Genomic DNA, 25,550 nt, shown 5'->3' on the forward strand with positions numbered 1-25,550 from the left:
TATTTAAAAAAAATACTCTCACAGATGTGAAAATGTACATAAAAACAGCATTGGTCATGAAACAAGAAAATATTTCCAGCCAGTTTCTTTTCTTTTTCTCTTCCTTTCTTTCATTTATTTATGTATGTCTCAGAATTTATTTATTTGTTTGTTGTTTGTTGGTTTTGGTCTCACTATGTAGCCCTGGCTGGCCTGGAACTCACTATGTAGACCAGGTTGACCTTGAGCTCACAGAGCTCTACCTGCCTCAGTCTTTGTCTCCCAAGTGCATGCATTAAAGGCATGTGCCGCTACATCCAACTCCAGTCAGTTTCTAACAATGTCCTGTCCTCCCATAGAAATTCAGGCTCTGAATTTCTGATAAGCTGAATACTTATCACTGCACTTATATACTTTTTCTAATTTATTTGAATGTATTTTATTCATTTACTGTTACTATTCTAGTTGGGAGAGTGGAGACTAAAAATGAGGTGGACTAGTGTCTCATACAAAAGTCATCTTTATTCAGGGCATCAGAAAATATGTATCTTGAGGGTTAGACAAAGTTACATGAGCAAAGTTTGAGGATTCAGGCAGTATACAGTCATGAGGGCAAGGTCATATGAGTTTAGGCAAGGTCACATGAGTTTTGTCTTACACAGTCATGAGGGCAAGGACACATTAGTTCAAGTTATATACAGTCACGAGGACAGCCTGCGCTTGGAAACATCATCTAAATAATAATGGCAAAATGATGGGTAATCCGAAGAAAACCCACTCCTGTTCACACCGGCAAGGGTGAGAGCATATTTCAAGAACAAATCCAGTTATGCAGGGGCAGAGGTTCCAGGTCTCTTGTCTTGTTTACTCGGAGTTTTCTCACAAGCTCTCAGAAATCTTCTCACACAGCTTTCTTCATGGACTGTGTTCCGACAATTTACCAAGTGTCAAGCAACAAACTAGGAACTCCAGAGATCTGGCACAATCTCTTCCCTCAAGAAAGATACAATCTCATCTAGGAAAAAACCAGCATATGTTCTCATATACAAACAACAGACAAACAGTTTAAAAAATTCTGCTGTATTTAAATGAATCCTGTTACACATTTGCAGAGTGAAGTCAAAAAATGAGATAGCCTATGGGTTGAGCAAGTTAAAGAGCTAGTTATAAAAGAGAAACTTAGAGAGTAGAATTCATATATCTGAGTAGGAGATATTGGGGAAAGGGAAAGGTGTCATTCCAGCCTGAGCCCAGGAATCTTTCTACCTGTTTTATCTCATCTTCCTAATATCAAAGATGTATTACCTGCAGCTCCAGGACAGTGGATTGTGTCATTATTAACAGTCAGTGACCGTCAGAACACTGACCCCAAGGAAGCTAGTGACGTCTAATAAAGAGAAGGGAAAACTCAAAGCTAAAAGTCAGTGCAGACGATTTTCTCTTACTTGTTCAGTGGCTGTGAAATGCTGTGTGTGGAAGTTAGCCACCTAAGCAAAGGCGACAGGGAAGGTGATGTGAACTACCACAGTGGCTTCTGCTCACAGAGAGCAGAGCTACAGTGCAAAGGAGACTTTTCCAACTTGGATAGATCACCATTCTTTGGAGGTGGAAAGCAAAGCTTTTTTTTAAATGAACTTTTTCATAGTTTATGGACTATGTGCAAGCAGTATGAGTTTCCAGTTACACATGTATCAAATTTTCACTGTGCTTGGCATCAGGTCCAGTACTGAATTGATATAGGAAACGAGAGTTAGGAAAGAGAAAATCAGACATCTTTATATTCCACAGTAATCCTTTTCCTCAATAGTCTTATTTGTTCCTCCACAGAAAAGATAATAAAATACTGAGCTACAAAAACAAAAATTATGGGCTAGGGTTAAGGGGCTGAGGAGGTAGGGAGGAGGTTAGAGGAACTGCTGGTCATGTAGAAATCCTTCCAGAGACACTGAAGCAAACATTTCATCTTCAGTGTGGGAGATGCCTGTGTGCAAAATCTTTGAGGGAGGACTTGAAGTTGTTTCCCAGTGGTTTTTTAGTACCTCATGACTTTTCCTTTCACAGAGGATGAGTTAGTATGGATCATCCACCCTGAAAGAGAAGCAACAGATTATAAAATTAAACTACGGAGCTTTTAAAAATGGCAAAAAATAAAATAAAAATAAAAATGTTAGTAACACAGATGAATATTCTCTATCTGAGAGAGGCAAGGAAATTTCATAATAATAATAATAATGATGATGATGATGATGATGATGATGATGATGGTAATAATAATGATAGAGGTAAACAGCCACTAACATGAAGAAGAAGAGAAAGGAATTGCTTCCAGTTGGGAATTGTGGACAGGATGTGGAACATTTTAAAACAAATGGAGAGGAGACAGTAAAGCAACATTTTACACACTTATGTATTACCACCCCCAAATTAATGTTCTAAAGATTTATTTTGTTTTTAATTGTGCATGTGTATATGTGTATGTGCACACATGAGTGAAGTTGTCTGAGGAGGCCAGAAGAGGGTGTCGGAGTCCTTGGAGTTGGAGTCACAGGCAGTTGTGAGCCACACGCAATGCAGATGCCAGGAACTTGGAGTCTCTGCAAGAGCGGTGCACACTCTTAGCTGCTGAGTCAGCTCTCTGCTACCCCAAGTAAATATTTTAAATGTAGACGCTGATTCAGCCTGAAGTCTTGATTCTCTGAGAAGCTCCCCAGTGATGTTCCTACTGCTGGTCCACATCTAGTCATATTTCTGCAATGCTGCTGATTTCCATGTCTAACACTTGAAGGACACTGCATGCTGAGTTACAGTGGAGAGGTGAGGGAGTGGAAGGTGATATGCTCAAATGAAAAGAGAGACCAGAGAAAACAAAAACCCATGAAAACGGTGGTGTCAGTTCTAAATGCTAGGTTCTGGTGGAACATGACTTAGAGAAATGGTCACAAATTTAGATTTGTGAATATAGGTGCCACCTTATTCTATGTTTCAACTGTGCCATTCTTGGAAAGGGTGGAGGAGAACCACATTTCTGTGTGTTTGCACCTTTCAAAAGGAGAACCAGATTCTGAGGCCCTGGTCTCGTGATGAACTGGCAGGGTAAACCACCATGACAGCTGCAAACTTGCTTGCCAGTGTAGAAATAAAAAACGTTTGTGAAAGCAGAATCTCGCACATACCCTCCTCTGAGGTTGGCATCATATCTTCCTGTGTATCTTGGGTGTAGCTTTTACCCAGGTAGAATTTAGAAACTAGAAACCAAATGAGGTGATAAACAGAACCCGTTTGCAGAAGAGTCAAAATAGCTAGCAAGAATCAAAACCACAAATGCTCAAGGAGTCATTCATTCATTAGCCAAACACTAATAGGAATGAGTACAAAGAACTGTGAGAATCAACTTAAGTCAGAAAAAAAAAATCATATGGTGTTTAGTGTGATAGTAGTGTTCATCTTCCCCTTGGCTTGTTCTAGAGACACACCCTATTTCTTCCACCCCACCCTTCCTCAGTGCTATCACACAATGGTTTAGTGTGAAAATAAATCACATTACTGGAAGAGGTGGGCCTCTGGTACTAACAACTTTAACTTGGAAGTCAAGGAGCTTGAGATCTCGTTATCCCTGGATGCGGGCACTGCAAATCTCAGCTTCTCCAAATTATCCCTGGATGCAGGTGCTACAAATCTCAGCTTCTCCCTTTATTCAATGACTTCCCTTAAGCTCCGGTCATTCCCCCTTCTTCTGTTTCTTTACTGTAATTAGGGATAGCAATGCTCCCTATCTACACAGACTTGTAGGCACTATTTAATCATTTCAGACTTAAAACACTAAGAATAGTATGCAACGTGGAATGTATATTTGATGAAAGTTTATTTTTATCTATTCTTTATTGTTGTAACTCTGTCACTGGCTCAAGGCCTGTAGGTAAGTTATTTACATACCCACAAAGATAGTTTTAACGTCGTGTCCTCCATCTTTCTAGCCTAACATTTTATGAATTGGGGTCACCTTAGCTAATCAATGAGAGATGTCACAGGGCAGCCAATCAGTTGATAGGTTCTAGAATACCTGGTAGTGAACTGCTCTGGACATGCTGGTATGAGGAAGACACTCTTCCTTTCAACTTCAATTGCACAGATCCTCAGTAAACCAGGGGCTCTAGGAAGTTCCAATCCTGGCCCCCAAATTTGCTTTTAGACCCACTTTATTATGCCATTGTTTGAGCTATTTTTCTGTGCTGAACCTTTAATGATTCTCTCCCAGGTTCTGCCTTTCTTGTAAGATTTTCTGTGATCACTTAGACCAATGATTTTTTTTATCAGTACAAAGTTTATCACTCATTATCATTTCTGTCTTTTATTGTTCTGCACTTCTAAATATTTCTTTCTTAACTCTCCAATTAGATAATTATTTCCCTGAGGTTAGAGTCAAGGACTTGATGCTTTGAGTGTCTCAGTAAAGCTTAGTATTGTTCCAACATAAAAATGTTCAATAAACAACTATTATTTGAGTAATTATTAAAAAAAAATCAACAAACTGTTAATAAGCAATTGATAACTGATTATACACTAACTATTTTTGGCCAGCATCTTCAGCTGGCCTCCCAATCCTTGAACTGAACTGAACTGCTTTTGTTCCATAGCTATGAAAGCAGCTGTGGCTGTGGTCAGAACACCGTTCTGACTAGATAGATTGTGCCAACAGACTTTCACTCAGTGGGTAGGAGCACAGAAGAAATCTTCACATCCTGTGGGTTTCCTGCTACAGAGATAGGAGGTCAGCCCCCAAAGAGACCCTTTGCTTACTAGATTCCATCTACACAATTACAGTAATAAAAATGGAGTGAAGGAAGACTCCACTAACACTCTGTTCCCACTCCCACCACTCTCCCCTTCTTTGTGGCAAATTCTAAAGAAAACAGAACACGCTCTGCCTCCAGCTCATTGTCCTCATCCCTTCCCCAGCTGACTTCTGTCTTGTTCTATGTGCTGAAAGTGGCCTTCCCATGGATGCCCTTAATGCACACAGTGGAAACGTGATGGTTCTTCTGACTGCATTTGAGACTTCCCACTTTTGTCTTTCCTTAGGATCTGGGCTTCCCAGATATTCTTCATCCTCCTTCATCTGTCTCTCTGACACCCCTTTTCATCCTCCTTTTCTTCATTCCTGCCAGATAGGCCAGGCACTTCCTTGTGTCTGTGTCTTTCCCCAGCAATCTATATTATTACTCTAACGATAGAACTAGAGCATTGAGAACAGATTGGAGCGAATACTTTTTTAGGGAAGCAGTGGGTAGAATTCACACTCCACAGCTTTTTCTCATTTCCGAAGGCCAGTGCTTATTAGAGTAGTAGTCATTCACTCTTTTGTGTTAAGTATTGAGGGTCTGTGCCTGGGCAGTTCCTTGTTACAGATAGGTTAGTTGTTGGAAATGCTCATTGAATTGAATGTTTCTCAATTGTTAGATGTTGGTCTTGTAAGCCAAGAAAAGTTGAAACATAACAGCATGCTTCTAACCCTCAAGAAAAATTCAGAGACTACCAGGAAACATTCCCATCATATGGAATATTCTTTCTTAATAGATATGTTTGTATGTCCATTCATTTAATTCCACTAGCGTCAAAAACTTAAAGATTTTAGTGGAAGCCAGTGCTCAACTACCTTACCTGGAAATGCCATTTGTATGAGATCCCTATATAAATAACTACAATGGGGTTGTTGTTCTAACTATAACAGGAAGCACCCTAAGGTAATATAGAGATGAGATAAAATACATGTGGAAATTCTTCATTGAAAAACTTACCTTTTCTGAGATTTCTTGCCTAAAAATAGAAGAGAGAATAGGAAAATGGTATCATCAAAAAGTAGACAATTTCAATTTTTTAAGTAAAGGCTATGCACATCCCCATAACTATCTTTTGAAGTACATTATACATTTTATAAGTGGGCATCCATGTGTGACTACATGGATCTAGGGTACCAGTGAACATTCGGGGCTGTAACATAACAAGCATGATGCATGTGCTTCTCGGGATTCCATTCCACCTGCTCTGCTGCTCCTGAAGCCAGAGCCTAGGCTGGATTCACTCCAGGTCAGACCCAGTGTCCCATTCATAAGTTTATATCACACTTCATCCAAGCTCTAGCCCTTCCCTAAAGGACTTAGGTGCTAACACTGTGAACCAATGTGTCAGTGTCTCTGAGCTTCTCTTATGTGTATCCTGAGAATTTTACTCTGGTCTTATTAGTTAGTAAGAATCAGTGGGAAGTGTGCAGCCTAATTTGAGTAACTAATGTATTTTCATCTACTTATGCAATCATATATAAAATTCATATCTCATAACACATCTGCTTTCTCTTTTGACTGGCTGCATGGGATCTAGATCTGAAAGTCACTTCCATCAAGTGGGTAGGACTCCACGACACACGTTTGTGTCCTAACATAAACCTTGGTTCCAACTTAGCTTTGCTTGCTCAGTTGGGGCTTTCTTCTCCTTACACTTTAGGTAATTTTGGTTGACTGTACAGACAGTGTGTATTTTGTGACCTGAACTATGTTCTTTTTTAATGGAAAAGAATGTAAATATTGATTACTTAATTAATGGTCTGAAGAACTGAGGTCTATCAGAAAGAAAAGAAAAAAAAGAAAGTTCTCTAAGAAGAAGACTCCTTTGAGAGGGGAGGATTTCGTGTATTTCTGTGACTGTAAGCTGGCTGGTATTCTAGAACTGTCCCACACAGAGTGTAACTTTCTTATTGGGTTAATTAAAGAACTGGTACTTAAAATGTTCAGGCCAAGGCAAGGAATATATTATACAGAACTCCAATTGCTTTTTAAATTTTTTTAAATTTCTAGAAATTAGTATTTCAAACCTTTTCATTCAAAATTTAGCTTTCAGATGATACGGACCAAATACGTTGATCAGGGAGAATCAAGTTCAAGTCCGTTTGCTCATCTTCACAGAAATGAATTTTTTCCCTTTTAGGAACAATGAAAGCAATAACAATAGATAAACAAACCTGATCCTACTGAGGGGGTGTCTAGTCCTACTGAGGGGTGTCTAGTCCTACTGAGGGGGTGTCTAGTCCTACTGAGGGGGTGTCCAGTCCTACTGAAGAAGTGTCTAGTCCTACTGAGGGGGTGTCTAGTCCTACTGAGGGGGTATCTAGTCCTACTGAGAGGGTGTCTAGTCCTACTGAGGGGTGTCTAGTTCTACTGAGGGGGTGTCTAGTCCTATTGAGGGGATGTCTAGTCCTACTGAGGGGGTGTCTAGTCCTACTGAGAGGTGTCTTGTCCTACTGAGGGGGTGTCTAGTCCTACTGAGGGGATGTCTAGTCCTACTGAGGGGGTGTCTAGTCCTACTGAGGGAGTGTTTATTGAAGAGAAGAGAACTAATGGAGATGTGTTCAGTTTCATGAACTAGACTAACCCTGTGTGTTGTTGGGTCAGGTGAAAAACTCTTCCAACCGAGGATGAACCTGAAGGCAAATGCTTTTTAGAGGTGCTATTCTGGATGGAAGAGCCACCTCTGACTTGAGCTCCTACTAAGGAATGATTTTAGAGCTTGGCCTAAAAATGCCATTGCCTTAGAGAATGAGAAAAGTTAGGAGTACTGAGTATTTCTTGCTGAGCCCACAGCCAGAGTGCTTGTTTGTGGCCCCAGAAAAGGAAAGATGAAGGCTAACTGGACCCCAAGATGATTAGGGCACAGGCAGTCCTTGCACCAGGTTCATAGGATCCATCTGAAAGAAGAAAGTTTGGTCCTTTCATTGGTGCTCATGCTCTGGATTGTCACCTGTCCCCCTTTCCAATTTGATTAACCCAATAATATGTACTAATGTATAAATACAAAATTATTATTTTCACTATGATTCTTATAAATGTATCTGTTTAATCTCTATGGTTTTATCTTGGGGATCTAGCCACCAATTCTACCAGTGTCTCTCCAGAGGGAAAAAAAAGAGACACTATTCATGTTGTAAAGAGCCAACTTATGTCTAAAATTTTTGGAGGATAAAGTCATTCACTCACAAGCTGGAGAGACCAGTAGATGTTTCACAGTTGAAAACTACTGAAAACAGCATAGTTACCCCAAATTTCCCTCCAGAGCCAGTGATCTCTGGGAGTTGGCACTCTCTTTGGTGGCATAACTGTCACTAGCCCAAGAGTCCGTTATCTGTTTCCTGTTTGCCCTACTCCGATTCCCACAGCAGGGGCATGCCACTTTCAGGTTATCAGTTTGAGATCTTGTACAGAAATGACTGACTCCAAGGTTAAAACTTTTAAAAACAACCTACGGCCCTTCTCATCCCACTCATAACACAGCCTTAGCCAGCTAGCACCCACCAACCACATGTGACTCTGATGCCATTCCTTTGAATCTACAACCACCCAGGAAAGGGATGGAATTTGGGGGTCACTACCCTCCTTAATAATAGGACTTATCACCCTTGAAATTATTGAACTGGTAGCCACCGTATTCAGGGAGCACGTATGATGAATGACTGCCTTGCTCTCAACTCAAGGCAACAAGACAGTTGGAGTGAGGTTTTGAAGTCTCAGTGAAAAGACTTGTCAATGGTGGAAGAAAAATGTCATCCTTTGTTTTGTGCTGGCGCTGTAGTCAGTACATGGTGTAGTCTTGTGTGGCGGTAGTATTCAAACTCACGGAATTTCCATCAGCAGAACAGACATTGAACCTGTTCAGTGCTGACACATTTTAGTTAGTGGTGTTCTTGAACACAGGTAGTGCACCCTCCGTTGTCTTTATGGATTGGTGGAAAATGAATCTACCACCTCTTATTTTTAAATTTGGACAGAAGATCAAATCATAGCGGGAGATCATTCGAGACTGGTAGATAATATTCTTTTGATTGCCAGTGCACCTGGGCTGGTGAACAAAATCCACATTAATGAATCTGGTGGAAAGGAAATGTAAGTGGCCACCAGCTTACATCACAGGAAGTAGCACATAGGAGTCAGCAGTTGTTTTAAGGTCATTCATAGTCCCTGACCTTAATACAGGGGTATCTTGAAAGCTGCAGGGGTATATGAATTTTACAGTTTTGAATAGATCTGCTAGATGAACTCGGGCAAAGGTGGCTGTGCACACCCAAAGGGCTGCTGCAGACTGTGGACCTGTGGCTGGAATACTGATCTCGCCTGAAGGCAAAGGTATCCAGGAGGGAGGAAGGGGGAAAAGGAGGAATATTGTGTTCTCATGTAGTGTTCTACTTCCTGGGTGTCAGAGAATGAAGTTTTGAGGAAGCCCTCCTTTTTACCTTTTCTTCTTTCCCCAACTTTCTGCCTTCTTTCCCCAATATGTACATGGTGTACAAGGTTACAGCCTCAGTGAATAGATTCCAGAGAAAATCCTCAAGGATTTCTTCTAAGGGCAATACAACTTCCATGTGTCAATACCCAGACAGTTATGCGACTCTTAAAGACATCAGATGTTTGAAAACCTTAGATGGTAATAGATTCCTTTCCCAATGATACTGTAGTGCTAAGATCAAAGTCATCCAGGTTTCTGGAAAGACGGTGGCAATGCATCCTCTCTTCCAACAGATATAGAGCCAAAGAACCCTTACAGTGTCTCATTTAGCCAAGCTCCTCATAGCAAGCTGTCATGCAAAGGAGAGGGTGAACCAGTGGCCGGTTCTTTTAAATAAAGGTGTATGTCAAGCTCAGTGTCTCCAGGGACTTACGTCTACGGAGCATAGAAGTCGCTTGGCACCTGCTTCAGTTAAATGTCTTGCACTTTATTTCCTGTGGGGTTTCTTTCTCGTTTTTTTCTACTTTAAAATTGTTTTTACTTTGATGTTATTGAACACACCTACCTTTTTTTAACCTCCTTGCCAGCCAAATGATAAATGCCAGCCCCGAGAATGCGGTAACCATGACAGCCACTGGAATGAAGAGGGGGTTGTAATCGCCTTCCTTGATCTTTGAGAAACTTCTGTCTGTCTCTGAAAGAGGAGTCAGTAAGGCATATGGTAAGAGCATTATTTCTTTATGATATTTGGCATTTTGGTCTCCTGATATTCCCCCAACAATAACATATACAGCAGATGAGGAATGTAACATGGGAAGGCCCATGATGAGTATCCAACTGGACTAGCCTCTAGCCTGGTGCCTACGGGATCACAGTTCTCAGATCTGCAGTCCATGGAATTCCTGGGGATGAGTCTAAAAATACCGACAAGAAGTAGTCAGCATGATATTCTCTCCCTGGTCTCATTAAAGGTTGGCTTCTGAGCACAGAGAAGGGCTAAAAAGCTTAATATATAACTGCAAGGAAAATGAAGTCAGTGATCTGAGCTGGGTAAGTTGTCAATCAAAGGAAGGTGTTACTATTCCTTAGTTAGGAGGTATGCAAAACTGTTATTGCTTATATATCCAGGATCTGCAGTGATCTAAAGTGATGCAGTGGTGCCACTTGCCTTCATTTCCACCCAACTAAATTAAAAGGACACTTCTACACATGCTTTTGTAAATACAAACTAGCTTTGTTTACAGCCTTTCACTGAAAAAAAAATTAATCTGAAAAAAAATCTATCTTCTGACACCCCCAGGTGAAGGAATATACTTTTATGTATTGGCAACTGTTCGTTTGCTAACGATGAGGAAATGAAAACTGAGTCGACTCAAAAGGAAATGTACTGAATAAACCTGGCATACAGCCTTACTGTAAGGTCCGCTCTCCCCCTCCCTGCCTCCACCAGCACTCTACTCCAAACGCCCAGAGATCTTCACTGACAGCTTCTTCGGGGCCCAACCTTCTATACTCTGTGCAGACGGTATCATTGGGAGCTGCTATTTCAGAAGCTAATATAATGTTCACTTATTTTTAGCATTTTTTAATGTGCTCTGTTAGGGGGTATATAGACAAAGATGAGGAAGACGTGATTCTTCTCATGCACAGAGAGATTTGGAAGACTCAGCTTAGGATAATGGAGAACTGTCTGCTGTGTTGGGAGTTAGGTAGTCTCTGGTGACCTTTTAAGAGGCATATTAAAGGACTGACAGAGAAATCAGGTTGTGGTGGAATAGACATAAATCAGTAGACAATGAGTTTAAAAGTAGGAAGAGAGTTGAGACTGAAAAAGATAATTACCATTAAAGGAGAGCCTGAGAATAGCCAAGGATTTTATAGCACGTGAGTGCACACACGTTTTTTTTAGGCCACGTGTATTGAGGGAAATGGAGTACAAATGTTTGTTAGCTTTTTCCCACCTTCTGCTAGTCAGCCAGTTCCCCCTTCAAGTCCCTGGTACTTATGAGCAAAATTACTCACTTTGACATATTGGACGAGGACTGGACCAGACACCAGCTGACCCGCAGACAGTTACTCTCTCCCCAATTAAGTCAGTTTCTCCAGAGCAGGAGAAGGTGCAAGCAGAAGTGAAGCTGAAGTTGGCCAGGGGATGGCTGCATTCAATCGCTCCCAGATCAGGGGCCGTGAGAGGCTGGCACGGAGTCACTTCAGCGGAGACACAACAACACGGAACAGTGTTGGTGACCAAAGGCATTTGTCAAGCCTTTATTAGCATAAACTAATAATTCACAATAATGGATTTCATTACGACATTTCCATAGATGACGTGTGCATTGCAGTTTGATCACATTCAAACTACCCCCTTTAGCCTCTCTTGTCCCACTCTCAGTCTCATTATTAGTCCTGAGGCTCTTCGTTTCATTTTGTTTTTAACTTTTATGCAGATGAGGACCTGCATGTATGTATGTGCTGCATAGGATTATCTTTAACTGGAATTACAGGTGGTAGTGAGCCACCTAATGTGACCCAATCCAGGTCCTCTGCTGAAGGAACAAGTGCTCTTAAGCACTGAGCCTTCTCTCCAGCTCCCACTCACAAGTTTTCAACCAAAGCCACTAGACTTAATCACTGGAACCATTTACATGAATCTAGACATTTCTAATTTTCTAATTTGTAGCAATTACTTTTGACACTGCTTCCAGGATTTTTTAAAATGGGATATTGAGTAACAGTTGGTCAGGGATGGAGCCAACAAGGCTCCGATAGCCCATGGTGGCATAAAGTAGTCATTCCAGGCTGCTGACCCATCATGGGGACATGCCAACCCTGCTGGAAATGCCATACCATACAGCCTTGGACTCAAGAGCATGCATGGCACATTCTCAGTGCCTGCAAATATTCCAGCCTCTTCTCATGTGTTGTAACATCTACTCAAGCAGTTGACAGACACCCCCATCCCCCAAAGCGGGCTTAACTTTATACAATTCATCACTTAACATCCATTGAGTTCTATGATTTCAATGATGGATTTTGGTTTTCATTAGAGAATTAAACTAGGGAACCAGAAATATAAATGTAGAAAGCCTAACCAGAACTTCATAAACACAAACCCCATCGGTTTTTATTTTCCGTCTATGTGTGGCACACCTCGTCAGTCAAAAGAGGGTGAAACCTACTCTGTTTCAGATGAAAACAATAGAGAGCATGGCCTTTGTTTTTCACAGCTATTGTTATTCTCCTGAGCTCTTTCACAGGAGAAAAACAAATAAAAGATGACTTTAAAAATGTACCAAATGCAACAACCAAGAAAGACCTCTGCTACCTCTGAGGGAAACTGGTTGGTGCTAAGTAGGGCACCACATAAAATGGGTGTTATTGAAAGGAGAGGAACCAAAGTTCAACTGAGGTTCATCAAGGCTTTATGGGATGACAATGAGAAAAAATAAAATATAGAGTATAACTCCAATTTATTGCCATCAATCACATTATAGAATGCCAGGTGACTTTTGGGGTTTTTTGCTTATTTGTTTTGGAGTTTTGCCTTTCATTTTAGTAAGGCAAAAAAGAAAACCTTTTGAAAAGCATCAAACTATAACCAAAGTTGGGTTAAATTATATATAGAAGAAAAAACAGACTTCTAGGCAAGACTCCTCTATGTTTTCTCAGATTGTAGGCACAAGGTTGTCACAACAAAGAATCCGCTCTAAAGTCACGTACCTTGACAGACTGGCTCTAGAGATGACCAGTTTCCATATGGTCCACAGTGTGTTTCTCCAATCCCCAGTAGCTCTGATCCCTCAGAACAGTTGAAAGCACACTGTGAGTGGAAGCTGAAGTCTCCCAAGGGGTGAGTGCAGTCCATAGCACCCAGTTCTGGGGCCGTCAAAGGCTCACACTGAACCACTTTAATGGGGAGAGAAGAAGCAGGGTTGGAAAGAATTATGAGGATCAGATGGATTTGAGTCTTGTTTCTGCTACTTGATAATCATTGGTCTGTCTTGGGGTCCAAAAAAATATTCTAGGAAGAAGTGGTCTCTGAACTATGTTTTAAAGATGACCAGGTTTGTGATCCACATGTAGAATCATAGAGAAGGTCATAAACAAAGCCACCAGAACACAAAGTGTATGTGGAAAGCAGAAAATTGCCAAAACATTGATATTGATGAGTCAGAGCACTATCTGAGGTATGTATAGGGAGAGGGGAGCAGAGACAAAGTACTCATTGTTTTCATTCCACTAATGAGCACATGTTATGTATCAAGCATCATGTTTAAACTTAATGACAAATTAAAGAGTGAATGGTCATATATATGTGTCTGGAATGTTCTGATTATTTTTCATCAGTCAGCCTGCCTGCAGTATGAGTAACTTACTTGCAGGGAGCTAATTTAAAGTTCTGGAGCTCATCTAGGGACTACAGCAGTAAGAGGAGAAAGACACCAAGGGCAAGGGTAGTAGACAAGCAGGAGAGAAATTGGAGAAGTACCAAGTTATAAAAATGCAATTAACAAGAGGACTGGTGGGAAAAAGAAGGGGATTGGCAGAAGTGGAAAGGGGGAAGGGGGTGAATGTTATCACTGTGCATTATATGCAAGCGTGATAGTGCCAGACAATTTAAAGTAATAAGAATTATTTTATTAAATTGTATGTGTATGGGAGTTTTGCCTGCACGTGTATGTGTGCACTATTTGTGCGCCTGAAACCACAGGAGGTCAGAATTGGGCATTGTATCCTCTGGAACAGAGTTGTGGATATCTGTGGGCCACCATGTGGATACTGGGAACGGAACACAGGTCTTCTGTAAGAGCAGCCAGTGCTCTTAAGCCAACCCATCTCTCCAGCCCCATAAAATAACAAAGTTTTTGAAAACTGAATTTGCATTATGTTATCTTACACAAGTGTTGGAGGAGGTGACAGTTTCACAGGAGAGTCATTTCATGTGTTATTTCCATGTAATGTGGTTACAACCACACACACAAAAACTGGCTGGGGACACTTGACTTGTAGACATCCAAGACAACATCCTTAGCATGTTTAGAGGTCATGGCTAAAGACAGGTTTGTCACTCCAAAGGTCATATAGGTGTATGAATCCACAAAATTCAGGAAATTTGATGAAAGAAACAAACCCAGTCAGAAAAACAATAGAAAAGAGAGATGCTAAGACTAAGGGTTTATGGCCTTGGATAAGTACCAATGGAAGAACCCAGGATAAATTATTAATTAAATTAAAAAGACAATCAGCAAAGGATATGATGCGAAGCAAGAAAGAAAACACGATGTTTGAAAAGGAGTGGCATAAATGGACAGACCAACAATATGGCAGAGGGAAAGTGTTTGAGGAGAGACACAGCCTGGGGATTAGCAAATTAGTCAGATCTATTCAGTTGGTTAATACCGAAATTAATGTTAGTTTCAGTCCTCTATTCCTGAAAAACACTACTTTTCTTCTTATAGCTTTCCATTGTGTGTGTTAGACACATCAAACACATTTTGAGACTCAGCCAGCCTCAAAGGATTTGATCCTCCTTCCAGGAGTCGTTGACTGAGTCCAAGCCTCGGACTTTGCACATGTGTGCTCTCTCCTTTCCAGGTCTACCCCAGCGTCTCTGAGTGGCTTCATAAGGCTCCCAGTGACTCTTTCCATCCCCTTTTCTTGGAGGTCCTAGCAGAGCTCCTTTGTGTCGTTTCTAGGATGATGGCCCTCGGTGTTGGTGGTAAGACACTGAGTGGACACTCGTTGCCAATAAAAGACAAGTGATTTTATTAGGAGATTTCCCCACAAGCTTATTCCTGTTCATATTGTATTCCTTCAAGCTTGATCATTGAACATATATAATTTCTATTAACTAATTGTAAATCCCATAGGTACAGAATCTCTCATAACTTGCTTCTGTATTCTCCAGAAATACCCAAATACCCAGGGTAGGATTTATTATTAAATAGCTGTAGCATAATCTATGAATCATATGTGAGTTCTTCCTTTACTATTCCTTATCGTGTCTGTCTATAGAAGAGCAGGAGTGCCTTCCAGATACCTCACTCTCCTAATGGCAAATCTAATGGTTTCTGTCAGTTTTCAGAGTTCTACTTAATCCAGTAAGCTCATTAGATTATGACATCCTTGAAAGCAGGGATCCACAAGACCTGGTTTCTTATTGCAATCTGCTCAGCTTTGGCAAATCTCAACACCTCGTTCCTTGTGGTACTTCAAAACACTTGTGAAGTAAATTGAAACTGCAAGTTGACTTATGAAATGTTTACAGGAAGACAGTATTATGAAAGCCCAGTTTTCTATTCAGAACTTCCCATTTCTTAGAATGGTTCATATTAGGTTGTTCCTGGTGTATCATTTTGCCCCAACCAGTTGCTCTCCTAAGTTATTATGGTTCTTGTGACTAGGGGTGAGAAGAAACAAGCGAACAATCAAGCAGGAAGGGGCTTACCATACTGACACTGGGGGCCATAAAACCCCTCATCACAGCTGCAGGTGTAATTGTTGATGGTTTCCACACATTCTCCATGGCCGCTGCAAGACCCTGACTGGCAAGAGGCTATAAGCAGATAAGACAAAGACATTTTAGTGTGATTACATCCATACTCCCTTCCTCACACACACAAAAAGCTTTTGTTTGACCCTATTATAATAAACAAGAAAGATTTGCTTAAGTACTCATAACATTTTTGCACAATAATACAAACTAAAATTGTTATTTATGGGATTGTCTAGCCATTTGGCTATACATTTATTTGCTTTTAGAATGAATTTTCTGCCTGTCACCGGGACACAGGCTGTCTATCTCTATTTCCCACATAACATACAACCTGGATAGAACCTGACCTAGTTCTTGAGCCCAGGGACCAGCTTTACATGCAGAATACTCAGAAGTTCTGTGCTTAAGACTTATGTAGGATTATTTCCGGATGAACTAGCAGTTTCTAGGTAATGAGTTGGATTGTTCCAACTTTGGTCCTCCCAAGTCAGAGTCAGACAGGAGTCTGGTCACTGCCCACCTGTGTAGCAGAGAGCTGCCTTTCGTTTGTGGCAGGCGTCATCATTCCATTTCCCAGAGTCTTTTTCCCTCTTGATATAGATCTCTACGCAGTCCTCTTTGGACTTCTTGTTGTTGGGCTCCCCAGCTCCCCAGTTCTCTGCTTCTTTAGTGAGAGGCTTGTTGGTTCCTACCCATGTCCATGTTTTTCCAATTTTCCGGATTCCTATCCAGTAGTAAGTAGGGTTTTTGGGTAAGGTCTTCTCCAAGTACTCAATTTCTCTCTTATTTTGTATGGCTACTAAATCTGTGTAATTTTCCTTGCAGAACTTTCTAGCATTTTCCCAGTTCATGGATTTTTCAGAATAGTGGTAAGTCCAACAGTGAGTTCCATGGTATGCTAGGAAGTCTGAAAAACACCAGAAAATATGATGACTCATAGGATATCCTAGGACCAGGCACTGATGCAGGCTGCCCATCACTCAGGGATGAAGAAACAAGAGCCCGAGAGAACAGGCATGCATCTTAGGTTCACAGTGTTAGCCATTGGCAGACTTGGATCCTACTCCAGGACTAGTATACATAAATATATTTTTGTAGATTTATTTAAATAGAAAACCTTTCTCAAAATTCTTTCAAGTGTAATTTGTCCAATATACTTTAGAAATATGTGTCACTAACAGCTCTAAACTTCACACTATATTTTCTATTTCTGGGATAACTTCCTAAAGGCTAACACAGCACACATACGAAATTTCTCTTTTAGGTAAAGTAAAATAGGATCAGGAAACACACTGACATAATTTTAAGTACTTTTCTGGAACATAAAAAAATAAAACTTTATTTAGAATAAGCTGCTATTGGGTAAGCCTCCATACATTGTCCAATTGTTGTGCATCTAAACTCATTGTAAAGAAAGAGCAACAGACATAAAAAATAATTCAAAGACACAAAATTGACTACATCATGTTCTATATTCAAAGATACTCAAATAATGGTGTCTAGTAAACATATGGGGGCTTCAAGCATGAGGAGTTTGAAGAAAGCAAACACAACACACAATTGTACATAGTGACCATGATGATATTGGCCTTCTAAGTATGGTATGATCTCTGTGAAGTAAAAGAAAAGATTTCAGTTTATTAAGTTTTTACTTCATAAGGTGAGTACTATAGAGAAACCAAAATTTCCTTTTAAATGTTTTTGCTTAAGCCCTGAGCTGCGCTCAACCTGGATAAAGAGAGTTCTTTCTCAAGTGGATAGCAGTCAATTAGAAGGATGTGTAACTGATAAATTCTGAGAATAAGAGACTCAGTGCTCAGCCCTAAATGGGACATCTCTGTTAAACCCACAACCATCTAGGCTCATTGCAGAAAAGACACAAAGGATGTAAGAGCCAGAGGATGGGGAGGGGCGCTGTGCAATGCAGTCTTCTGGACATGATGTGCTGAAAGCAATCTTGAACTCAAAGCAGCTGTGATTGTCTGCACAAGATCAAGCATAGATGGGGTAGAGGATCTCTGGCCCCAACCCTTACTGAGGAGCTATTGGCAGTGAACAGCTGCTGGAGAGGGAGTATCATTCTTTCTGAGGATGTAACCACTGCTAGGTTTCCCAAGCTCCAGCAGAAGGATCACATCCATAAACATATGGGTAGCACTAACTGGACTTAACAGGTTATCAAAAAAAAAAAAAAAGGAAGAAAAAAGAAGAAAGGAAGTTGGGAAGGGCATGTTGGGAGCGACATGGGGTAAGTTGAAGGGGGAAAAGGCATATAAATATGATCATATTTTATTGTACATGTATAAAACTCTCAAAAGTAAAGAAAAATTAACAAAACAAAGACAGAATGTGTTCATTTGTTCTGAGATGAAAATCCAAGTTAAGGAAGAAGGAAACATGAGTATCTTAGGCAATGGCTTAAAAAGTTCAAATTTATCAATGAAGAGTCTCTAAGGCTTGAAATGTAAAACATGTAACATCAGTATAAAGACAAAAAACAAAACAAAAAAACCTCCCCAAACATAAACAAAAACCCAGCCCTCAAGCAACCCACACTGTGACCATAAACGTTCACTTGGTGCACAGAAAACTATTAATAGAAAATAGGATGTAAAATAAGTAAGTGTTCCAGGTAGTAAGTGTATCATTAGAGGTTTCCCAATTAGCTGCATTACTTCATAGTGGAAGGCCATGGTGCAGTTCTCAGGATTAGGGTGCTTCACTACAGAATGTGGCACAAAAAAACTGGTGTTAGGCTCAGAGAAATGGAGAAGATCAAAGGAAGAACAGAGAGTCCTTAAAAGAATTAATAGCCAAAATAAAGAAGAATTAATAGCCATCTACCTGATTATTTCCCCTGCAACTGTACAGTATCAATGGATATTAAGCAAAGAATAATCACAAACTATAAAGGCTTAGCAAACTACGAATGACTTACCACAGCAGAGCACTGTCCAGACCCACAGCTTGAGGATGCTCCATGAGCCCCATTGAGTCCTCGGACATCTCCATAGAAACACCTGTAAATGAAAGGGAAAATGATATTTAAACTCTTCACTACAAACTTACACTCCCTTAAGGTGGTGTCCTACAATTTTCTTTAAAAAAAAAAAAAAATAGAGCTCATCAGCCTAATGCTTTATCCAAGGTAAAATATTTGGGGGATGTGGCTGAAAACAATGGCAACAAATTTACTCCAAATTGGTGCACTGTTTTATTTCATTTTGTTTCCATGTTTCAGTCCCAAGTTGTTGATCATTATCAATAGGATGTTTTATCTGCATTTTGGTAACCTTGGGCTGAGCTTTAAATCAAACTAAACACTATTTTGAGTGCATGTTATTCTAATGTTCATTGGTGTTTAATGGACTAATGATGTTCAAATTTGCTGTCTTCTCTCACTAGGTCATGATGGATTCGTGAGTCAATGATATAGCCAGACACCACAAAAGGAAAACAATTCATCTTTTCCAAGTAGGAAGCAGTACATTTTGAATAGCGCAAACAACGAAGCCATAGATTTTTCTGCACATCTTAAGACTGTAGTTGTGCTTTTCTATCACTTCTCAGGCAGCCCCTTTGTGCCACGGCACAGTCCTAATCTCAATAGCACCTCTTTCAGAATCTCAACAGAGCCAACACCAAAGGAAGAAGTCAGCAAGAAACAGACTAGAGTCACTTTTTTGAGACAACATGCTTTTTTGTTTGCTTGTTTCTATCTTTCTTAAAATCAGAAATGACAGTTTCTTGCCCCTTGCCACCTGCCTTTTCAACCCCAAGGAAATATTTGAATGTCTAGAGATCTTATAAGCTAGAAGGCTCACCATGGCTTGCTGGGTCTCTCTGCAGTTCCTCTGCAGCCCTCAGCCTTCAGCACCTGGGGCTCTGGGGGTTCTTGCACAAGGAGGGCGTGCTGTGCTCAGGAAGAATGTGCTAAGTGTTGCCAACAGGGCTTGCTTTCTTTCATTTCTCTAACCCAGTCTCACATCCTCCTCCCCCTTTCTTCCCCTTTCTCATCTCTCTTTCTCTCTCCCCACCCCTTTCCTAAGCGGGTCTCAATCACCTGCCCTGAGAACACAGTAGCTGACTAGAAGCTGCGGCAACTGGATTCTTCAGCACATCCGCTCAGTCTTTTCTGTTCACCTGCGCATCCTTCCCTTCCTTCTCTCCTGGCTTCCCTTTGGTTTCCCTGTTGTTTGGTTTTAGAAACACCTGACTGTGAGGTAGGAGACCCTAAAAGTGCTGCAGATAAAAAGTCACTTCAGATCCAGTTACAATGCTGTTGAACATGAGTAGCTCTCTCTGGAAGACTTGGCGTAACTCAGTTTCTTTCCTCCCTCTTCCCTTGTTCACCCCCTAGTGGAAGTCCTTGTTAATGGCTTGTCTGAAATGTAAACCCTAAATACAATTCCTAAATACAATCCCCAGGCTCTAGCTTTTGGCCCTAGTTTGGGGACTTAGAAATACCTTGAGTATAAAATGTGAAAGAGATAAGACAGCATATAAAATTTGAATTTGGCCAATTAAAGGCAATCTAAAACCAGCCACGGACATAATAGTGTTTGCATTGTAAGAAAGTTAATAATAATGACAAACATCATGACATGTATGTGCCACCACACACACATACACACACACACACACACAAAATAAAATAGTAACAACAATAACAACAGTAGAATTTAACAGGTCATGTTAATTACCTTTTAATATCTAAAATACTACTGGGAAGGAACTAGTACTAGTCTTATTTTTTACATTTATTTGTTTTTAGGTAATTTTATAGCTCCTTGCTTAACCCACCCCCAAGTACTACTTAATATCATCCCCTGAAAACTCGCCAACATGTTTCTCAGCTTCATGTACTTTCTTGCTTTTTATAACCTACTAAGTCTAAGTAGTGCTGCCTGTTAGAATGTTGACTGATCTTTCTGGCTTGAACATGTGCAGTTAACCATGCCTACAGTGAGTTCATGGATGTAACACCTCGGTCAATAGATTACCAGGTTGAAACAATGAATGGACTTTCTGAAAAACAGGAGAGTATGTATACAAGTGAAGGACCAGAGACCGAGTGATGTAATTCAGCTCAGGCCCAAAGCTTGAGAAGCAGGATTACCAGCATTCTAGACCAGGGTGAAATAAATGTCAGAGTTCAGGGTGACTTTGTTCTTCCTCCAACATTAATTTGGATGCTTAATGAGTTAGATGAGGTCTACCCATATCAGGCCTGTGTATTAACCCCACAGTGGTAGGAAGAATGTATGTATCGGTAGGGAGGAGCCTCACTGTGAGCGTAGTCCTAGGGATAATTGAATCTTAAGTGTAAATTAATATGAACTTTTTTGAATTACAGCAACTGAGACTGGCAGGCAGCAAAAACTTTTGTTTCCTTGGTCTCGGTGATTCTTTCAGATTATTAACATGTTTGGATATTTTTTGGTACTGGCACGGGAGCCTATATGTATAAAACTTCACACATACTGGAGTAATGATGACCAAAGAGAGACAATGGGAAGGATTGACTAGAATGTGGAGAAACTGGAACCCTTCTCATTGTAAAATGGAACAGCCTCTTCAGGAGAGAGTGGGACGAGAGTTCCTCTAAAAATAGAAAAGAGTTCCTATGTGACCTGCCTCCAGATAAATGCAAAAGGGGATGGAGAAACACCTCAACAGTTGTACTCAGGTGTTCACAATAGCGTTATTCACAGTAATCAAAATGTGAAAAGAAACTCAAAGACAATCACTTGAGTGGCAGAATGACACAAATCTGGTCAATTCATACAAAGGATATAATTTCTCTGTAAACGGAATGAAGTGTTGATGCAAGCTACACCATGGAGGACCTTAGGAAACAGTACGCTAAGTAAAAAGAGCTAGACGGATGGTCACAATGTATTCTATGTATATAAAATGTGCTGAATAGGCAAATCCATAGACAGAATGTAGATTAATATTGCCATGGGAGGGAGAGACAAGATTGTGAGGAAGCTGCTAATTGACTGGGTTTCATTCTACAGCAATAGAACTGTTGCAGAGTTAGGTACATGGTTGCCTGGTATTCCACTTTAAAAGAGGGAATTTTGTGCCAACAAGATGGCTCAATGGGTAAAAACACTTGCCCAGCCAGCCCATGGTGGAAAGAGAGAACTGAGTCCTCAAAGATGTCCTCTGGTCTCCACACATTCACAGTGACAATCAGACACACATACACACACACACACACACACACACACACACACACACACACACACACGATCATTCAATCAATTAAATTAATTAAAATGTAAATTTTACCATAAAGGGGAAGGGATGGGGGTGAGAACATGAGGAAATAGATGGTCGAGTTGGGTGAGGGATGGAGTGGGAGAGCAACTAAAGAGATATCTCAATGGAGGGAGCCATTACAGGGCTAGGGAGAAACCTGATGCTAGGGAAATTCCCAGGAATCCACAAGGATGACCCCAGCTAAGACTCACAGCAGTAATGGGGAGTTACTGAATTGGCCTTCCCCTGTAATCAGATTGGTGAATATCCTAACTATCATCATAGAACCTTCATCCAGTAACTGATGGAAGCAGATGCAGAGATCCACATCCAAGCACCAGGCTGAGTTACTGGAGTCCAGCTGACACGAGGGAAGAAGGATTATATGGGGGGGCGGGTGTCAAGATCGTGAAGGGGAAACTTACAGAGACAGATGATCTGAACCTATGGGAGCACATGGACACTAGACTAACAGCTGGGGAGCCTGCATGGGACCAAACTAGGACCTCTGCATGTGGGTTTGTTCCCTGGTCTGTTTGTGGGACCCCTAGCAGTGGGACCAGGATCTATCCCTGATGCATGAGCTGGCTTTTTGAAGCCCAATCCATATGGGAGATGCCTTACTCAGCCTTGATGTGGGAAGGGATGGGTATTGGTCCTGCCTCAAGCTCCAGGCATTGTTGACTCCTCATGAATGGCCTTACCCTTTCTATGGAGTGGATGGGGGTGGGTTGGGGGAGGTGGGGGGAGTAGGAGGAGGGGAGGAAGGGGGGACTGTGGATGGTATGTAAAATCAATAAAAAATGTAAATTTTATGGTATACAAATTTTTATCTAGATGAATTAAAAATGCTAAGAATGTTTATATACACAAAGATAAGTAAAAATGCATTTATTGTCAAGCATTATACTGACATGTTAATACAACAAATTTGACATATTTAAATAAATACATACTTTTGAACCATAAAATATTTTAAATCATAATTTAAAATACTCTATAAAATTCAGATACAGAGCACATTCTTATTTCACACAGTTATTTCTGATACAAAATATATAAGCATTTACATTGTGTAGTTTCACAACAGTTACTCCTTCTCTGGCTCTTGCGGTCTCTCTTCTTCCCCTTTCCCCACCCCTTGGTACTAAAGCTTGTCACGCTCCATGTTCACCATTGGCTTCTCCATTGCCACTATCCAGTAAGCACTTTTCAAAAACTCTCTTTCTCTAAGAGGTTAATTTGGAAGTTGGGACACTTTTGATGGGAACAGCTTTGGCACTCACTTAGTGATCAAGGATTTGTCCTTGCCAACCACAGGTGAAATTCCTTAGGAATTTTAATCTCTGTAAAGCAACACAATCATTGTGTACACAAGCTTTCCCCTCTAGAACATATGAACACAGAGAATGAAACAGCTACAGAATAACTGTTAGACACTTTTACTCTTTCAAAATCTACTGCCTGGATCTATTACGTTGTGAACCCTCATCATGGATTTAGAATCGTATATGATATACAAGAATCGGGTAGCTACTTCTCACACATAAGAACCACCTTTATAGGAATGCAGAGCACATTCATATTTAGACAAGCTGTTAAACAAATACTTTAAAATGCACCTTCATTTTTAGCATTTATGCTTTTATTAAATCAGAACATTTGGCCTCAAGGAAGCTCTTTCTTTCAGAAAGAAAAAATCCCCACATTTTGGGGGGAAAAGTCCCCAAACATGCAGACTCTCTCTCTTCAACTTCTATTCTTCTGATAGTACCATGTCTTAAAACCAGCTACAGTTAAATACTCAGGCGTTCACACTGATCAGTAATTCCTCATTTTGAAGATAAGTTTACTGCAGACAGAACATTAGGATTTGCTAATAAAAAATGATTTAAGGTAACTTTTGCCTTGTCATAGGTCACAGGATTCCTGATTTTTTTTTAAAGTCCTTTTTACCCTTGCACTGAAATAAAAGTAATGGACAACATGGTGGATTCCATGCAAGGACACAGAACACAATGTCTGAAAATACTTCAGGGGCCACTGAATCCCATGGGGATAAAGCCAGTAAGCCTGCCTAGCAGTGCTAACACATAGCACTCAGCAGGATTTGCACCTTGTACCCCAACAACATTCCCATGCCATAGTCTGAGGATATGATGATTTTGCCTGTTTTTTGTTTTTTTTTTCAAGAGAGAGATAGAAAATTGTTTGCTTAAAACTGCTGATAAATATTATTTATCCCTGTAACAACGATAACAGAATTAACCATTGAAAAATTGGGGAACAAGAGAAAAAACAAAGCTACAAAATGCTGTTTCTCTTCCCAAATTCCAGTGACTAAGGTAGAATTCTGCCATTCCAGGGCTTGGTCCATTCACTCTCTTTTGAAGAGAACACCCTCAAACTTCTGTGGCCAGCATGTTCTTGGTACTGTGGCTGGGAAAGAGGAAACTGAGTCTCTCTGGTGGAGGGCTGGCCTTGTCACTGAATTTTGATCCACGAAGTCAGAATCCCAGTTATTAAGCAGGTAAGAGAGACCAGAATCCCAGAGTCAGCTCATTTTCTGCTGACTTCGGCATATCATTCTATTTCCCAGGACACATCCGTGTTCCTGCAAATACAAGCAAATGTGAAAACTTTCCAAATATCCTGCATGCTGGATAGCAACAACAAACTACATCTTTTAAGCAGGCTGCTTCTTGGGAGTGATCCAGATAGGAACTGTTGATGTTATTCAGTTCCAACAATGAAACTAGTCTATGGCATTGTAATGGTAGATATCAGTCATTTATAACTTGTTAAGAGTTTATAACTCTGTTAAAGCTATGGAGTATATAACTTAAAGAATGAATCCTTGTGAACCTTGGGCTTTAATTAACAGCAATTCAACCGTGTTAGTCATCGTTAAGAACTATGCTAAAGAAAGATGTTAATAATAAAGAAAATAAGGAAGGAGGCTGGAGAGGCAAATTGAAACATCTACTTTCTGTTCATTGTTTCTCTAAGTCCCAAACTACACCAAAAATTCTGTTCATTAAGAAAAATGCGTTTGGAAGGTCTTAACCTTCCAGATATGTTCCCAGAAGCAATGCAGATATTGAGGACCACAGATTCCAGAATCACAAAAAAGCAGGGGTTTGAATTCCAGCTACCCTGCACAGTAGTTTTGGAAACTCAGGCAAGATCCCATAAATTTTGTGCCTCATTTTCTTCATCTCAGAGGACTAGGGGGATAGTCCCAGTCACTCAGGGTCCCTAGCTTAGCTCTATGCTTAAGTATCTAATTGCTGAATGGGGCTAGCATTCACCACCACCACCATGATCATCCACAAGTAAAATGATCCAAGAAAGACAGAACTCTGAGCCTTCCCCTCCTTCCACAAAGAAACAAGACAACTTTCTATGAATGGTCATGAAGATAGGGATTTCCTCTAGCCAATGGCAAGTTTGAGGGTGTCAGGGAGAAACGTCATTGAGAAAGGGGATTTTCCCTCCTTAACATGACCTGCCCAAGTCATACCTGATTGTTTTGAAC

The 25,550-nt window shown here is 40.5% G+C and overlaps 1 protein-coding gene and 1 long non-coding RNA gene across 2 annotated transcripts; one reads left to right on the forward strand and one right to left on the reverse strand.

Moving 5' to 3' along the window:
* Positions 1 to 481: 481 nt before the first annotated feature.
* On the reverse strand, positions 482 to 19,673 carry Sell (selectin L). The gene is made up of 10 exons (XM_059280865.1): positions 19,567 to 19,673; positions 18,681 to 18,762; positions 16,263 to 16,649; positions 15,695 to 15,802; positions 12,967 to 13,152; positions 11,269 to 11,454; positions 9,812 to 9,940; positions 5,775 to 5,793; positions 2,019 to 2,067; positions 482 to 994 (listed from the first exon to the last, which is right to left on the reverse strand). Exons 1-9 carry the CDS (start codon positions 19,567 to 19,569, stop codon positions 2,049 to 2,051), a joined length of 1,119 nt encoding a protein of 372 aa, XP_059136848.1. The 5' UTR covers positions 19,570 to 19,673; the 3' UTR covers positions 482 to 994; positions 2,019 to 2,048.
* Positions 8,113 to 10,749, forward strand: LOC131925505 (uncharacterized). The gene is made up of 3 exons (XR_009383268.1): positions 8,113 to 9,146; positions 9,834 to 9,967; positions 10,547 to 10,749. It is a non-coding gene; the product is annotated as an uncharacterized LOC131925505 (long non-coding RNA).
* Positions 19,674 to 25,550: the final 5,877 nt, after the last annotated feature.

This window comes from Peromyscus eremicus, chromosome 15 (genome assembly GCF_949786415.1).
Source record: "Peromyscus eremicus chromosome 15, PerEre_H2_v1, whole genome shotgun sequence".
Taxonomy (NCBI): Eukaryota; Metazoa; Chordata; class Mammalia; order Rodentia; family Cricetidae; genus Peromyscus; species Peromyscus eremicus.

Coding starts and splice junctions, on each gene's coding strand:
- Sell (XM_059280865.1), bottom strand. Junction 16,650..18,680: donor CTGGACAGTGCTCTGCTGTG/GTAAGTCATTCG, acceptor GGTGTTTTTCAG/ACTTCCTAGCATACCATGGA. Junction 11,455..12,966: donor TCTAGAGCCAGTCTGTCAAG/GTACGTGACTTT, acceptor TCTCCGCTGAAG/TGACTCCGTGCCAGCCTCTC.